The sequence below is a fragment of the Scomber japonicus genome, chromosome 12 (genome assembly GCF_027409825.1).
Source record: "Scomber japonicus isolate fScoJap1 chromosome 12, fScoJap1.pri, whole genome shotgun sequence".
NCBI classification, from domain to species: Eukaryota; Metazoa; Chordata; class Actinopteri; order Scombriformes; family Scombridae; genus Scomber; species Scomber japonicus.
Genome location: NC_070589.1, coordinates 9435695 through 9454892, shown reverse-complemented (window position 1 = coordinate 9454892; position 19198 = coordinate 9435695). Strand labels below are relative to the sequence as shown.

Sequence of the window (19198 nt, the reverse complement as noted above, 5' to 3'; positions counted from 1 at the left end):
CGTGAGCTTTTCCACAACGAGGAACCCCCACGGCCACACTGCCAGGAAATTACATCTGAGAAAGTACTGGCAAAACACCTCCCTCCACACACACTCATACAAACATTCTCTGAGTCAAAACTGACAACTATAAATGAACTGGAACGGAGTAAATACACAGCAATGAACTAAACAAGTAGGAACTCCTCAGAAACGCCAACCTATAACGGTTTTACGTAACGGGGAATCAAAATAAACAATCAAATAGCTTACAGGTTATGGTTGGACAAAATTAGTCATTTAAAAAGGCTTCACCGCCACCTCTGGAAACTTGTAACCCCCTTGTTTTACTGACTAAAAGTTTGATCTATGAATGGAAACAACAATAAACTGATTAATAAGTAATCAACGGTAATCAGTAGTTGCAGCCCTAAATAGAAAATGTGCAATGATGTAATGGTTTGTTTGGTCTCTGCTTGGTTTCCTGGTCATTTACAAGGGAAATCCTGTTCAGCATTGACACAAAACATGTTAATCTGTATTGAAGTTACACACTGAACATGAACCGTCACTATATGGTCATTAAAAGGGGGACTGGACATTATATTATTATACTTTTTTAAACTTTAACTGAGTTTGGCTATAAAAATGTCTAACATTGGCAAATTTTTGATTCAAATCTGTTAGTGTCTGATCATAGAATGAATACGAAACTGACCAGGTGTTTGATATTTCCATTTTCGTCACGTTTCAAAACGTTGCCATCAAAAAAAGCGCCCGCCTCCGATACCTAGCTCTTACTAAAAGGACCTGTTTTAGGATCTTTTAGACATCTTGGGGGCCTCAAACGTTTGGAGTGAAGACGCCCCACAGTGTTTTCAGCCCGCTGACTGGCTGTCCCACACTGTTTAATCCTGTTCAACTCTGCTGCCTCGCTTTGTCAGAGTCACCAGTGCTTCAAAAGGCGTCGGGGACCCATTACAGCTTTATGTAACGTCGCGGAGACAGGGGCGTGCACGGAACGCACGCGCTCGCACACACACACATACATGTGTATGCACCCCCCCACCACCCTCTCCACCACCCCCCTTTCTGTGAACAAGGGGTTTTCTACAGCTGGGTAACAAAGCATGACCCAATAATCCCAAAGCTTGACTCAAAACTAAATAACACCCCCTCTTCCCTCCCTCCACTTATATCCCTTCCTCCCGCTCTCTGAGGACTTTATAAGGGGGCTTTTGGTTTGCTTGTGTGTGTGTGTGTGTGTGTGTGGTGTGTTTATGGGGAGGGGAGGGGGTTACAAATACAAGCACGCTTAGCTTTGATTATTCTAATTATGACTTGGAGCTAGAAGTAGATTATTATGAACACATGGGCTGATGAGTTGCTGATGAGCTCACGTCCTTCCAATCCGTCAGTGTTACCGTTAAGGGTGGCGGACAGACAAAGGCCTTTACTTGTAATGGACAAGGGGAGAGGGCGGGTTGGGGGGGGGGGGGGGCATATATGGGACAAACCAGTTGACTCATTAAAAAAACACTTCTGCATTATCAATTTGGCGTTCAGTACAAAAATGACTTTGAGTCTGTAGTGATGTAATTTGTACTGTATGTACAACTCAGGAGTCAGTGGCCAGGGTTCAAGAGGGTGTCAGAAAACTACCCGTAGCTGGTTAGGTCCCCTGCTGTACCCTGGGAGTTAAAGCCATCGGAGGCTGCTAAAATAACCCACCATTTTACAAAATTGATCAACAGCAAAATATCTAATCATGGTTAAATGTTACAGATCATTAAGTTATTCACTCTCATTGACTTCAGTGCAGTACATCACTTATCGTATGCACAACGAAGTTAATGTTTAGTGTTGACTTGTGTTGTCCTGATCGTCTAGTGGTCTAAAAACAGGTCCTGTAACCGGACGGTCACTGGTTCGAATCCAGTCTGGTGCCAAGGTGTGATGTTACTAGATATCATATGTTTCAAATGGTGTTCAGGTTGGTCAAATTGAAAACTAATGTTAAATGTTGCAATTTTCGCTCTGACTGCTTGGACCCCGACCATAGACCACTGTCTAAAATTCAAATATTCCCTGCATAGAAGATGATTCTGTATTTAAAGTATCAGCGCTGATGCAACTTCCTCAACCTTTTTACTCATTAGAAAAAACTCAAATGACGCATTTATCCAACCACTTTTATGGTAGGCGAGACCCTTGGGTTGGTCACATTCATGTTTTTTTCGTTGTTGCAACAGACGGCAACGGTTGTCCTCCTCCTCCTCATCCTCATCCTCCTCTCCTAGTCTGGCCTTAAACTTTCTGTGACCCGGACACTGAATTTGTGAAATCCCGCAGAGTAGCAAAGTAGATCACAAATCTCCCTTCCCTAACACCAGATCCCATTAGTAATTACCTGAGAGGAACAAAACAAAAAAACCAGACGCAATTCCTGATCTCGCTCGCTCTAGGCACAACAATTCAGAGAAACCAGGACTGATATGAGTCTAAAGATGAGCATGAGTTTATAGAAACAGGAGCTCCTGCTGTGCTTGTGATAGCTGTGAGGAAAAACACACAAAAAAAGTAATCTCATGATATCCTGGCTTGTGAATTCATCACTTTAGTGTTTTCTGTGTTCTTTTTTATATCACGGTTGTGTAATTTAAGTGCCTGATTTGTCCAACTGGTTAACCTTAAAGATAGAAATGTGTTATTTCCCTAAAAGTCACAGTCATGGTTAAGAGCTGGCTGAAACTACAACAGCACTCACCTCAACTTTACACTGAAGCAGATGGATGAGGGCTATCTGGGCTACAAAGCAATAAAAAAGGTATATTTACACCGAAAAAAGGGAAGTTTGTTCTGGTGTATAAATGTAGCTTCCAGCCCTGACTATAACAATTTATATCACGTTTAACAGCACTTTTCCACAGTGCCATACCCTGAGATAAAGACCATATTTCAAACCGCTCATGTGTCAGCACGCAGCCTCGTCTCCTTACTAATCGCTCCCCTGCAAATTCCTATTACAAAGTACATGAGGCATGTCCATCTCGCCGCCTTACAAACAAGCACTGCCACTACTTTAAAGGGCTGATTATATTATGTCAAGTCAGGTGAAAGCAATCCTAAGACTATCATTTACAGGTGTGTAACAAGATCCATAATGAATGCATTGTGCGTGAGTGTAGTCGCTCTAAATCCAACCGTGAAAAAAAAACTCCCAACTGAACAATTGTTCTGTTAAGTCAGTCGGTAAACCTTCCACAGCAACCGGTTCCCAGAGCCCGCAAACTGAAGAACAAGCCAAATCTTATCTTGATTGTCACACAGCTATTTAAGCCTGTCTTGTGTTTTGTTGACAGAAAGACAAAACCATGTGCCTGTCTGCTGTGACTGACCTTGAAGAGAGGGGTGGAGGGGAAATGGAAATGATTCGCTGGTGAGGCAGGTAAGACTGGAAGTGTTTGCTTGCAGGCTTTGACCGTTTATATTTCCAACTAGTTTATACCTGACGGGATGCAGCTTGTTTAATCACGTATTATTCATCTATACGCCTCTGTTACGTGGCAGACCTGTTACAAAATCTTCTTTTTTTTTTAATATCCGTTTATACAAAAGTACCAAGTTGATGTGTTTGTAATGACAGGAAGTGTTAAAAGTAGGTCATCACTCCCTCAAATTAAGTTTTACAAACAATCCTTGAATATGATGCATAATTTAAGGCCTTTAACAACCTTCAACAAAACTACAATCAAAGACTTATTCTGACTTCAGCTTTAATACATCAACTCTCTGAGACAGACGCAAACTTATCAAGCCCAGACTGCAACAAATCTCACTTTCGTAATCATGCGTCTCACATTTCATTTAGTTATGGGGGTGGAATCGATGGGCATTTATAAGATGCAATTAGATACAGCAGCCTCACAGAAATGCACTAGCCACAGTTTGCAACCCCCCCAACCCCCCTAGATACCTTGGAGCAACATGAAACCCCAGACAAGCTCCAGTGGCTCTTACACCATATGGCCTGAGAAAAATCCCCCCAGTCACCATAAAAGGCTTTTTCTTTTTCTTTTTTTGGGGGACTATCCATCGGTTTCATCTCATCAATTTCCCTGATGTCTGAGCTCAATTTGCGGCCGTGCGGAGCCGGGGGTATGAAGCTAATGAGAATGTGAGTGGAGATGGAGCTTTTGCGGAATGGCCCTTTGTTTGGAAACAGCCTCTCTGCAGCGCTGGAAACGCGAGACGCTTATCGATCATTTCAAACTGGAAGCCTTTTGTGTTTGCAAGCGACTGAGAGGCTGCGGGCAAAACGCACACATAAAAGGCGATTTAAATGTTGTATGCGACTCACTTTAATAGTAGAAAAACACAACACACAACACAAACGCACACTACCAACATGTATTTTCCACGTTGGTGGCGACTGCGCTCTTTGTCCGGTCCGACCAGCAGCAGCAAATAAACAAAAAGCTGTGGGGGATTTTTTTCCGGATTAACGTTGGATTAATCATAATAAGAGACCCAATAACCGCCTTTGTTCTTTGCCTAAGCCACCCCCAACCGATGGCGAGTTCGGAAAAAAACGACTTTTGCAACGGGGGAATTCGCACAAACAAAAATAAAGCCCCTGCGCTTGTAACGCTGGCTCCTATTGTACCCGCGTCTGTCAGCCCTCCTCCTCCCCGCCTCCCCCTGCCTCTCTCCGGGCTACGGCTACAGCCAGCTCCGGCCGTCGACGAAGAGCTCCGGAGAGGGAGAAAAGTGCTGATAGTCGCTCAAACGCGGCTTCCTGTGTTTTACAACCCCGTAGACAATGAGTTAAGGCTTCAATAAGAGGAAAAAAACTGTGCAAAGACGCAGTACCCAGCGGTAGAGCTACCCAGAACAGAATAGCCCTTTAATTTTTAAACAGCAGCCGCTCTACTAATAGAGAGCGACCTTCTCTTTGCTTCCCCTTTACCAGGGCAAGGCTAGTGGAAGCTAAAAAAAATGTGACAAATGTTTCCTTCTGAGCTCACACAACTACAAAAAAACACGCACACACAAGCAGACACCCGAGTGTTGTCATAAATAAACCGAAGACAGATGCTTTGCATACTTTCCACGATAGCAGAGAAAACTTCCATCAATCATCTGAGTGAAGCTCCAGCAGCAGCAGCGACACTCTCAAACAGTCCACCTGGTTCAAGTACAAACTGCTTTGATAGTGTTTTTTCTCTTTTATTCCACTTACCGACTTGTAAAACGTTTTCCACACAGCCGGTCTCCAGCAGCCTGATACCGCGGCGGAAAGGCAGTCCGTCTCCCGTTCCCACCGCTCCGGCTGCCCCCGCGGTAGCAGCAGCCGTACCGGCGGTAGATCCTCCGCCACCACCGGTGGTTGTAGCTCCGGACCCCGTACCTCCAGCCCCGCCGGTAGCCGCCGACGGACCCTCCTCGCCGGCCACTCGGCACTGAAACGAAGAGTACATGCATATCTCCTTTTCGTTGCGGGGAAAAGACCAGTAGACGATGCGGCGTTGGACAGGCTCCGGGATCCGCTCGAAGCGCTCCTCCACTCTCTCGAAGGCCCACTTTTCCGCTACTGCCTTAGCGGCGCAGTCCAGAAGGGACTCCGGGGAACGATACCGGGAGCTGGGCAACCCACTGCCGTGGCCGGGCCCCGGGCCGGGACCACGGGGAGCAGGGCGCAGGCAGGGTCGCTTGCTGGCCGGTGGTAAGGAGAGGAGAGGATGCGGCTGTTCTCTGCGTCCTTCCGCCATGGCGAGCCGATCAACACTGACTACACGGACGGTGTGCGGACACCGAGCAGCAGCAGGAAGCCGACTACACACACACACACACACACACACACTTACACACACACAAATACACACACACACACACACATTGAGAAGCCAGTGTCAAAGCAGACAGGATCTCAGGCTAGACTTCCGATCACAGATTTCAAAATTAAATCGGTTATTTGCAATCGTGTAAACTGCTGATGGCTACTAGTAAGAGTGTGACTGACATAAGACTGGAAAACTGAGGCCAAATATCCAGAAGCAAGAAGCCTCGTTCACAATTATCTGTTTGTTTGCTTCATGTGAGGAAAGGATGAATGTTGTTTGTTTGCTGTTTGAAGAAATTGCATTAACAAGTCTACCAGAAGAAGATGTCTGAAATCTGAAATCTCACTTGAAAGTGACTTTGTAATAAGTCGGTTCTGCACTGCATGCATAATTCTGTAATTCATATGTTTTTATACCTCACATTCATATTACTTGTGCATTATAAATATGAGTGTTAATTCAAATACCTACTTTGGTATATTCTCAGTATTTTTTTATTTCACCAATACACTTTGATCACACTTCTAAATATCTGATGTATAAGTTTGTTGAACTAGATGTGAATAAACAACCTCATTCACACTGACTATCACACTATTTTTTATTTCAGAATTAATTTACCTGTTAATTGAATAAAATACATTTGAAGATGATATTAAAATATGATATAATATCTGTTGTATACAGCGTAGTGTTAACAAGAGCAGCAGCACTCACACTTTGCTAGTTTACTCATGGTTATAGTAGATGTAGGAGTTTAATAAGCATGGGCTGCAGCTGCTGCCCTTACTTAAAAAGGATACAGTTACAACTTAAAGCCACTTTATTTAATGACAGATCCTCAAGCATGCTTCCTAGAAATTGATTTAAATCATAAACATAATTTTGTTGGTAATTTAGGCCAGAATAAAGATTGAACTCCTCTTTCTTTGGTTAATGCCACAATAAGTAGTTAAAAAACGATGCAAAACATCATTTTCAAACTGTAGCAAAACCCACAAACATTAACAATAATCCTCCTCTGTGTCTTTCTTTCTTTTCTATCAATCTTTCATCTGTCTCTTGCTGTGCTTCTTTATTCAGCCTCAAGGGAGGAAATATATACAAAGAGCATGGTGTATGATGCAGTGTTGATATATAACGTTCAAGAGTTCAGCTTTTGTGACCTCTATTCATCTGTGACCTTGTATGCGTTTGTATGCATGTACGTATGTACATGTATGTGTATGTGTGTATTTATTATTATTATTGTTTATTGTTCTTTGTTGGTTTGTGGTGGTTTTAAATGTTCTATACTAATACATTTGACATGTTTACTGAAAATGAACATCATATTTTAGTGACATGCTGTAGTTGGACGTTGCTGATACACAATCAGCTTCATATTTCTTTATTCCTGCCACTGTCATTTCTTTAATGGAAAAAAACAAACTCTTGAATATTTCATTGCTACTTCAAGTGCTTGCCTTTCCCCTTGTGTTTCTCCTCTTTCCCCTCTGTTGCAGAAATCAGACGACGCTTCGGAGATGACGCGCAGAATGAAAAGTCAACAATAAGGTCGGATTCAGTCGCGTCTTGATCCTTTTCAGCCTCTGTGGCCACTTCGCTCTTTAATGGTGCTACCAGTTGTTCCTCCGAGGCCTGTGAGCTCCACACACTGCCGCAGATATTTCATCATTCTAGTGTGGGCCTGTTCTGGCTCATCTCCTTCTAGCTTCATCTCCCTGTGTCCCCACAGCCTGATTTTCCAGCTGCAGAAACTATAGCTGCCATTTTCTTCCTCAAAGTCCATTTGGGCCTTTAAGAAAATGGCAGCAATGTCTTTTTCTGCTGCTATTATCACAATAGACTTCTTGTACTCAGGAGCCCTCAGGAAAGCTTCACTGTGTCCCTACAGACAGTCTGGCTGAGGATAAAAGCATTTTTAAAGACAAACGTGGTCCCAAGTGGTAGCTGATGTTAAACTGACAAATGTATTTTATACATACTGAAACTATCTCATTTACACAATGTCTAAAATGTGCAGCCATCCGTTGGTGCCGTGTACTCAGTCTGTGGAAAAACACTTATGGTAATGTTGAGTCTTTTATTTTAAAAACCAAATGTGTTAATTTCCTGTCTCTTCTGCTATATGATTGTGTGCCTTGATGCAGCTGAACAGGAAGAGAGAGCAGCAGAGAGAGACAGAGAGAGAGAGAGAGAAGATTGATAGGAGGTGGAAGATGTTACACATCACTAACCCACACAATAACAAAACCCTCCAGTCTCTGATCAGCGTGACATCCCAGCTCTCTTACGTTCAAACAATGCTATATTATTTATGTGAAAGCATACTAGCCATTGATGCACAAACAATCAGATGACACGGTGCACAAAAACAAGGTGAAAACAAGGCGAATGAGTAACAGTGAAAATGAAAAAATGGGATATATTGCTTACATACATACAATAGTCCTATTGTAATTTTCCTGTAATTTGTTAATGCTGTAAAATGTATTTTAAGATCATTAGCTGTTCTTAAAAACCCAATCAAATCACTTTCTCACTCCTGTGCTCTTCCTTCTGACATGGCAGCAAAGTCCTTGACATGTGCGCATTTTACATTGAGGCAGATAACGATCTCAGCTCATCCCCATGAATAACAAAGTTACTGTTTTGCAAATTAAATTCACACCATTATGTGCCCTATACATATCAATTACTCCAGGTCAGTAAATACACATTCATTTGAATGGGTGCAGCACACACTTCTGTCTGTTTCTCCACAGCAGGACACAGTGAGTTCAGAGCCCAACCAGCAACTTTAGTACTCAGGCTAAAGGCTTATTTCACAGAACAATATGCTCAGTCTACACTGTTGGATGTTGAAAACCCTAAAATTAATTATAAATGGTAACATGTGTAACGGTTATTTGTAATGTATGTACCAGTGTTTGTGTGTATTTATAGAGACTGAATCCCTCTTTAATTAAATTGTAAATTATCTTGAGCTTACTAATTCAAACATGTATGATCAGACACAAAAGAAACCAATGTTACTATATTCTTTACTACCATTTAGGTCTTTTAATTTGTTCTTTGTTTTTATTCTCTCATAGTTTTTATTCCTGTTCTTTATGTCTTCACTTGCTCTGCTCTGTCTTATTGTCAGTTTATCAGCCAACTGTAAAGCACCTTGAACTACATTAACCTGTATGAAAGGTGCTATATAAATAAAGTTTGATTGATATTGTTGTTGTTTGCTTGTGTACTGTGTTATTATTATTTATTCTTTTTTTATTGATGCTCTTTCTAGTTTTGCTATGCACTTGCTGCTGCAATACTCTACATTTCATACTGTGGGACAAATAAAGGAATATCTTATATTAACATTAACATACATAGTGTACATGTAATAGTAGCACTAATGCACTGACTGTTGTGCTTCTTGGCCTCCAACACCAAAGAGTACAGGCTTTTTTGTGAGGTTATCAAACTGATCAAGTAGCTCAGCAATGAAGAGCTAATAAAGAGTGATTGATAGATAGATAGATAGGTACAGGAGGTAATTTACAGCTGGACAAGATGTTTTAAAGCCTGTGCACCACACTGTGATGTGATTTGATCATCTCATCTCATGTTCTGAGTTCAGAGTGTGCTGTTGGGGGAAAAAAAACCCTACTGTATATAATGATGTCTGTCTGAGGTCGTGTCCAACCTAATGCATTACATTTGAAATCTTTTTTTTTTTGGTTTTCCATTCACACAATAACATGTCATTTTATTCATGTTATCATGCAGCATGACAATAAGAACCTTCGCCTTGTCCAGCTAACTATTAAGGTACAGATGGAACTATTTTCATGTCATCTTTAAAGCAGCCAGACTAAACCAGATTCCTTTTATTCACTTTACAGAGAACAATGTGACCAGCAAACATTGTTTTACTTGATCACAACATATGTGTGATGTTACTAATGAGATATAAATGAGACTTTCTTCAATTTTCTCCATGTTGTCTTTGCTATCAACAATCTCCACCGGCATCAGAGTTAGCTGTGGAGCTTTCATGCATAAAACTCATGATTTTCCAGTTTGATTGTTGGCACCAGTTGTATTTTCTAACACACTATGTTGTATCCTACAAACCTCAAGTACACACTAGACAGAACACAGCAGCAGCATTAAGTGTTCAGCAGTATTATTCGCCTGCAGCTGGACAAACCTCCCTCGGCCGGGTGTAAAATGAGAAATTCAGTAGACATAACAGTTTCAAGTCGGCTCTATGAGAAGTATACAGGAAGAAAAGAGCATTGTTTTAATTTATTAACTCTTGTATCTTTGCCTACGGCCCACCACAGTGAAACCGGTGGCTTCATTCCATTATTATACACAGCTAATAAGTTCTCAACAAACAGATTTTGTGTCATTTGGACAGCTGTTCACAAAACACAAGGAGTTACAGAGGATTGATACATTTGTAGAATAGGGAAAGATCTTGGTTTGAGGTAAAATTACAACTGTGTTAAAGTTGTGGAACCTTCGTTGTCATGGCTACAATAATAAACACATGGTTAAGATGAGGGAATGATTACCCTCATGGTTAAAAGCAATGACCATGAGTGTCAGCAGTACACAGAAAGTACAAAGATGCCTCACAAATCAAAATCAGAGCATCCAACCAACCAGCTTGACCTCCAACTGTCTTTTTTGGATTTTTTTTTCTCTTTCATAAAAGACCTTGAATATCACAACTAAACCTGCTTTAACAACAATCCCTCCCTAATAAAGTACCAATAAACCTAACCAGACCTTAGCATTGTCACTTTCTAGGAGCATCAGATAAGAAAACGCTTCTATGTGTTGTTCTAAAGGTCAGTTAGAAACAATGTAATTGGTTATTTAATTTGGAGTATGTATTGGTTTAGAACAAAATAATAACTGTACATTGCTATTTTACCATTCTGTCAAAACTGAAACAGAGAATGAACAAACAAACAAACATAAAAATACTCTTTACTTTGCATAGTGCACCTACTACCACTTAGCATATGATGTCTGTGTGTGTGTGCATTGAGAGAGCAAGTGAACTATCTGGATAATTGGTACCAAGTCAATGGACCAATAACCTGCTGGTCTTTAAAGGTGAAAAAAAGGCCGCTCTGGGAATTATGTGGAATAGAGTGAGACCCGGGGCGTATCCATTAACTCACAATTATAACCGGCCAAATAAAATAAAACCACCTAAATAGATTTTCGTAATGCGTTGGCTCCCATTGATTCCTGACAAATACATATCATTTTTGATCTTCGCTGACCTCGTATGGGCAGCTATGCTTTTTCATTTTCACAATAATTGACAATTGTGCGGGCGGAGACTATGTTTCATCAGCCTGGGACAAAGCCAATCTACTCATAATGGCTACTAAAACGTCTGATGAATGGACGCTACGGTTGAAATTAAGCTGACTCTCTCCTCTGAAGTTGACTCTTTTGGAGACATGGGAGAAACATTAGTGGCTGAACACGGAGACAATATCCAGATCCCTGTCTCTGTGTATCCCCTTCCCTCTTCTAAAGACTGCTTTTTGGCATGCAATTATACCAAACAATAGGCCAAAGCCAATGGAGGATGCAACTCGTTTCCATGGAAATGATTATGATGGATTTGTGGATAGACAGAGCAGGTAATTGGAAAAAGATTGATGGGTGACAGGGTGAAAGAGAGAGATAGAAAGGGATGGGAAGGAGAGAGGGATAAATTACTAGAGCAGCAGTGGGAGGAGAGAAAGCCCTATTACATCCTATCTTTCTGGGATTTACAATTATATAATGATGCATCCTTTCTCTCATCAAGTCAATAGGCAATCACTCCCTCCTGCTCTTGCAGTAACTCCCTCTTCTCTCTTTCTTTTCCCTTGTATTAGCCCCTATTCCCGCCCATATCCTGTTTTCTCTCTGTCTCCCCTCCACACTAGTTCCCTCACCTGACTCCAAAGCAAAAAGTGGATCCATTGTGTATAATTCCTCTCATTATCACTTGGTGAGAGGAGGTGCAATAAAGGGTAGAGGTACCCCTGTGTGAGGCACTGAGACACACACACACACACACACACACACACACACACACACACACACACACACACACACACACACACACACACACACACACACACACGCAGGCAGTGTCCATGGGACGTAAATACGCAGTGTGTCTGTATTGATGTGTTTTCAGGTTGTGGAGGAGCCTTGAGGTTACAGAGGCTGGTTTGTGATTAGAAAGTCACAGGTAAGGATCCAGAGGCTAGATTATATAAAAATTCTAGTTGAGAAGGATGAAAATTTGAATCTGTCCGTTAACCGCCACTATCAGCCCGCCCTTGAGCAAGGCAACCAACTCCCAGTTTGCTGCATCGTGTCGGTTCAGCTGCCAAAATTTGTTCACTGTGTTTGGTGCAGGGCGGCTCAGGAAGCACATATGAGGAAAGAGATGAACATGAAGCATGGAAACGTTGATAATTGTGAGAATGTTTAGTCTCTGTATAGTTAATAAAACAGACTTTAAATACAGTCTATGTGTAAATGTTAGATTAGCTCATGGATGGGTGAAATGTCACACCAGGGTCAGATTTACCTGCTAATAGGCTCAGGGTAAAAAAAAAGAGTTATGGGCCACTATTGAGCCCCCCATGTTCCCTAACTTAGTTTGATTAAACACATTGTCAATTACATTTTTTTTTCATTAAAAATTTCCATTTCAGTTACTATTAATCCATTAATCCAATTACTGTGAACTAATTGCAGTGCAGTGAACCTGGGGCCTTTGAAACCCCTGAGGGTCAGTTTTCGGTATAATAAAGGCTGGGGCATTGAGAAGATTTGACTGGTTTGGGTTGACAGATATGGATATGATTCTGATCAAAGAATCAGGGCAGAAGAGAGGATCCTCAGGCGAAGGGATTTTATTTAAGTCGCACGTTGCAGGATCTATATTTTGATGTACCTGTATATGTGTGTGTGTGTGTGTGTGTGTGTGTGTGTGTGTGTGTGTGTGTGTGTGTGTGTGTGTGTGTGTGTGTGTGTGTGTGTGTGATCTATAAAAGAGAAGATAATATATGATATGAAATCCCACTATAAACATGAATGATGATGACATTCAAAGGAAAAGGCTATTAACTGTTGCCTAAATCACAAGCAACCATTATTATCATTACTTCCATAAAACTCTCTTCATGAATGCTGAGATTATGTCACTGCATCTTTCTGCTCATGATACAATGGTTTAAGGCCAACCACTAACAAAACAAACAAATAACTAACATAAAATAGTGACCATACAGTGTGCTCTATACTGATTAGGCAATTAAGGAGTTAATTAAGGCTAAAAATGATAGCAAATTAAACCAAATTAACTGTAACTGCTAAATGACATCACTACTAAAACATATTCATTCATGTGAGAACTATGTGCAAACTATATGTGAAAAATTGAAGAAAGAGTCTGCATGCAGATGAGTGTAGACAAAAACTGTGATGGTCTGTTTGGTAAGCCAGCCTTTTGTCATTTGAGGCAGCAAAAAGTGTTCAAATTTGGATTTTTGCTTAAAGCAGAAGTGACGAGTGGTGGAAACTCAAGGTGGCAATTTTGGTTCCAATAAAGTATTGAGGCTTGATAACAACCTCTATGTTGGACAATAGGCCCATTTCACAGCAGACAATTTGACATGTCACAGTAGGAAAAGCAGAGGCGTAAATCATACAATGAACGATGGCTGAATTCCATTTAGCTGCTTCAGTTTCAAGGTCCTGCTATTGTTCATGCTGGATCATAGTCACCCTGTCATTGATGGCTTACTGGGACACCTAAATAGAAAAGAGCCATTGTTAATGTTATAAGTAACACCTGTGCCCTCCTTATTTTGACAAGTCATAATGTCTAGTCTACTATAACAGACATTTACACTATGATAGTATTTTCTCAAATGGAACTTGAATGCAAAAACCCTCCCATCGCAATTTGTAAGTTGCCCCTTTTTATACATTATTAACTTTATGTAGATTTTTTTACAAATTGCTTTAATATTTTCAGATATAAGGAAACAAAAAAGGAAAGAGAGCTATGCAATTCAAGCTAAATGGTTGAATTTTGTTAACTGTTACATAATTCATCTTTTAATTTTAGTCATACATTTTTCTTATGTTTGAACAAACACAAAAAGAGAAGCTGTACAATACTGCACAATATCCAAGTACCATTCACACACATTCCTACCCACACACACACACACACACACACACACACACACACACACACACACACACACACACACACTCACACACACACTCACTCCTCCAGGAATACAAGTCATGTCCTGAAGAGTGAGAGAGAAATAGAAATAGATCTCTTTGTGTCCAGTGAAAGCAGGAAGAAAAACGAACCTCAATAGACATACAATGTGTGAGTGAGTGTGTGTGTGTGTGTGTGTGTGTGTGTGTGTGTGTGTGTTTGTGTGTGTGTGTGTGTGTTTATTGGCCTTGACACACAACCACACGCATACACACCTTTTGTTTCACAAAGTCTTGCTAACCAAAGGGCTGACAGCTCCGGACCTTTCCACACCGTAAACACTCCACTTGAGCGGTTCATCATTGGGGGACAATAGAGCAAAAATATCCACCTTTCTTCCTCTCCTTTTGTCTGTCTTTTCTCTCTCTTTCCCCGCACCGATGGCTATAATCACTTCAATTTATTTCCTACAGCAGTTTTGTCCTTCTTAGCTCGACTGCTTCATTGTTCATTGATATAAAGGCTTCAGATTAAGTGGCAGCAGGGAGAATAGATCTGTGTCTGCATGTTGGGGTGTTGGTCACATGCAAGGTCCCATAAACTACTGACTGGATTTTAAATAAAAGCCCAGTGAATGTTGGACTTGACTTTGACCTGGACCTGTGTCAAAACCACTAAAATATATTGTGTTAATTCTATTGCTTATTATTGTATATAACAGAGTTCAAATGGCAAGCATCATCAATGCAGAAAATCTAGACTGAGGTTTCCTGGACCACCTTAACCTGATGTGCTAGATGGTTTGTTATACGGTGTGTAAGGGTTAGAGTCAGGGTTAGGGCTAGGGTTAACCATCTTAGAAGTCGTCCTTTGAAATTGTTTGGAAAAGGGCAGGCACTTTCAAAAGTTACTTGTCATGTGATTGGATAAACTATCTATCACCATCTTACCTTGCGAGGCAGCTGGACCTGTAAGATCATGCAAGAATCTCCATAGGACGCTCATTGGTCTGAACCAAACAAAAGCCCATAACTTGAAGCCTGACAAGATGGGTTCTCACATGAATATGTCATGATCTTGCGAATCCAGCTGCTTTGTATTGTAAGCACTACCTTACATTTCATCATGAATAGAGGACTACAAAGTTTAAAAATGAAGAAAAATGGGGTTGTGAAGTTGGGAAGAAGTGAGGTTGCCAGATTTCTATAGCCCATTCTTCATCTCTGCTTAAGGATACTGTGGGCAAGTTGCACCGTGGATAATGTAGGCACCCCGTTTTGACAATGAAGAAGAATGCGTGGGATTGAAAAGATGATAGCCCTGGTTCTGCTGTATCTTTTTTTTTACTTCCCATTATAAGTATGACTGTTAAAGAGGTGAAATGGGTGCAATGCCAAATCAATGGAGTACAATTTTGTAGTATGATTTGACTTCCCTCCACTACTACGGGGTCTGAATCCTCCCACCACATACACTTGTATGTGCCATTCAATAAAGAAAGCAAGACACAATTCCAAAAGCATGCCCACTTCATGTGGTGACTGGTGAGGTGTACAGAGGTGCAATAGCAATTGCTCTTTGTGAGTACAACCAAGTGCACCATGAATGCCTCCAAGGACATTGTGCTTGAAAGTGTGCTCCCTTATCTTGACCGGTACGGTTTGTTGTGTTGAGACTACATTACAGACAACAAATTCAGGCTATGAGGATGTTATGACAGCAGACTTTTGTCACTCTGGTCAGACCATGTTCACACTAAGCCATGCATCTTTTTCTCTCTTTTTTGGCCTTCCGTCCAGACTCCCCTGAAAAGCGAGCATTTTTTGTGTAAATCTGAAAACGCAGACTTGGTGATGTAGTGTGTATGGGGAAAATTGAGTTTTGTATCAGTGACAAAAGAGATGGTGATAGTAGCACAGTGTTTCCTTCTTCTTCATTGGCATTTAATTAGAAGAAGAAGGAGAAGAAACACGAATAATAACAAGAACAATGGCGGTTGGCTTCATGTGAAGTATTGTTCTACCACATACCTACATACCACCACCTTTCTCTTGCTGACATTTGTGTGATCTGCTTGCAATAAACGAAATGTTAGAAAGCTACAGCATAAATAGGAATAGTATTTCGTTCTTCTTTGCTGGCTTTTGCTTGCTTTTCTATCTCTCTGTGCCTGACCAGCAGTAAGGGAATTAACCTTTTCAGCATGTTAAGGTGGACAGAGGTATTTGCAGGAATTAGTTGAAACTACTGCTGTGTGGCAAGATTTTGGCAGTGCTGAATTCAACCATCAAAGTTCTGTGTGAAAAATACAAATAGAAAACTCAGACATTATTCTCAATAGAGAAATCTGAAACCACTGAATAGCATCAAATGTTCCAACTTGTTAAATTCACTATGAGAAAGATCTAAAGTCAACAAATTTCAACATCTTTTTCTTAGGGAGTTCTTATCATGCAGGTACTACATGTGTGAAGAACACTGTGTTATCTGCTGTAGGCTTATCTTTTTCAATAATATACAGATTTTTCTTGACATCCAATTTTGTCACAACTTCAAAGTTGTCTTTCATGTTACACTGGCTCCTTACATCCTACTGTGTTAATGGAACTGATTTCTTTCGCCACATCTTTATTAAAAGCAATGCAGCCTTTGTCCATGTCCTTGAAATGTTGCTTCAGAAGCTGGTGTTTCAGATGTATCTTCTGTCAATTGAAAAAGGGACGTCTGTTTAAGTATTTTATATTTGGAAAATTGATTATTGAACTTTTAACCCCAAAAAATACAGTAATGGAACAGAAAAGAGGAACTGTCAACATTGTTTAGAGCTGATAGCAAGTTAACACCTCTTTAGTGATAACAAGTTTGAGTTTTCTGTAGCATTAACATTGCAGTTATTACACTCCCGACAAAAACACAAACTGGTCTATTTACATACAGACAATCCATAGTTGGGTCCTTGTATTGGATGAGGTAAAAAAACTGTTACATAATGATACTACCTGCTTAACAGGCTGTTCACACATGGACTGAAAAGCTGTGACAGTGTTGGGCTACTATTCATTGTGAATGAGACCTGGTTTTGAAGCGCTCTACTGAGCTAAAGTGATTCAAAAAGCGCCAAGCAACAGGGGAAAGTTGAGAAAGGCTCAACACACATGGAAGGGACACAGTCCAATTAGTCCAATCCACGACAGGAAATAGCTTAAAACTAGATAGAGGAAAAGCTGAAAGTTGTGGTATGTATGGAAACATATAATCTACATGGTTGCTTCACAATGGCTCAGAAATAGGGCTGGGTATCATTTAAAAAATGATACCAGTTCCAATCCAAGTACCCATAAAGTGATACTGACACCAATTGAGCATTAAATTGCGACTTCACCACCACAGATGGGATGTAGCTGCTGTGGCAGTGGGCCAATCACATGTCGTATTAAATTAAAAACGCTTGCATTAGTTGGCTGTGAGCAAGTCCATACAAATAGTCATATTTTCTAGCTCTGGGTGCAAAAAGGATTGATTGCAGGTACTAGATGACAGGAGATTTTTTGATACTACTTGGTATCAATTTATTTCGGCCGATACCTTAAAGGTATCAAGGACCACAACCCAGCCCTAATCAGAAAACAACAATTAGCCTACTGTCCTCTCAGAGCTGATTTTGCAAAAAATGTTCTCAGCATAACACAAACACAGAACTACAGATTCAAAGCATAATCAGACAGCTGATTCAGGTGGCCCAGACTCATTTTCAGAATCAACCGATCAACCAGGTCATAATGGAGCTTTGTAAGCTAACAAATTCAACACATAGACCTTTCTTACAAGTGTGCTAGCTCAGTTAAGTAACCTGGTTTCTTGGGTGCAAGTAAATGTTACGCATTGTGAGCATGTTAGCATGTTGATTAGTGCACAGTATGACTGCAGCCAATAGCTAACATAGCTAAAGGCCTGATAAACTACTTTAAATAAAATGTATCCCTATAATTTTCTGTTGATGAACAAATTGACAAATCAACTAATTTTTGTGTTTTCGTCACACAGCTACTATTTTACTAGCTGCTCCCCCCTAGCTGACCACACAACTTCAGGCGATACTGCTATGTTAGCTTGACACTTTTTCATGGCGTTAGCACAAATTAAGCTGTACAAGTACAAATAACTAAATTATTTGCATTCACAACTTGATTACTTGTTTACCTGTCATGGAGATGCATTAATGGTACGAAACTTTTAGTAGCCAGCAGTTAAGGGTAGACATGAACAAATAACCATGTTTTTACTGCTGAAACCTACCTCTGTTAATCCCTTAATCTCTTAACCTTGTTAAGGAAACCAGATTTCTCATTTACATGGCATTTCTGAAATTAGGTTACTGCCGAGAGCCGAGAATAATCAGATTTCTTTAAGTGCATGTAAACGCAGTGAGTGTGTGACAGAGCCAGATCAGAGCAGAACATTTTGTCAGCCTGACACTGAGGTGATGATTAAGACTGAGGTGTCAACAGGCTGTGGATTGGCCAGACAGTGTGTGTGTATGTGTATTTGCCTGTGTGTCAAAGGGGAGGGGAGGTGTGCAATCACCTAACCTATGGCAAACTCATGAGCATGCTGTTTGCGCCTGACAACACTTCCTCTCCAAATTGCACGCTGACACACACACACACACACACACACACACACACACACACACACATTCAGCAGATGAGATGTTTTCTGAAGGGTTCCTCCTTAGCAGAGGTGGCACAAGCCTTTTAGCAGCTACTTATGACCCTCCATCCCCTACAATACACACTCACACACAGGCTCCAGGCAACGGACACTCTGCCTCCCTCCTTATTCAAAGCTCAATTTCTTTTCATCAAGTCTGTCTCTTCCCCTTTTCTCATCTCCACCTTTCTACTCTGCTGGATACTCTTGTTTGTGTCAAATCCAATCCCTCTTTCCCTCCCTAGCTTCTATCTCTCTCTCTCTCTGCTCGTCCTTGGATCTTTGTCTTTTTACCATTATCCTCTCTCCTGCCTCTTTTCTCCTCTTGTTCTATCTCTTTCACCGCAGACCGTCTCTCTCACTCCCCCCTTTTCTCCGCGTCCTTTTCTCAATATCCTTC

General features: G+C 40.9%; 1 protein-coding gene across 3 annotated transcripts in view; it reads right to left on the bottom strand.

The window, feature by feature from the left end:
- The window catches only part of zswim5 (zinc finger, SWIM-type containing 5), a 64029-nt gene extending 58279 nt beyond the window's left edge, over nucleotides 1–5750 (bottom strand). For all 3 annotated transcript variants that reach the window (XM_053329772.1, XM_053329770.1, XM_053329771.1), the window contains exon 1: nucleotides 5222–5750. In XM_053329772.1, the coding sequence (XP_053185747.1) occupies nucleotides 5222–5750 (529 nt within the window). The remainder of the gene's footprint in view (nucleotides 1–5221) is intronic.
- Between the last annotated feature and the right edge of the window lie 13448 nt (nucleotides 5751–19198).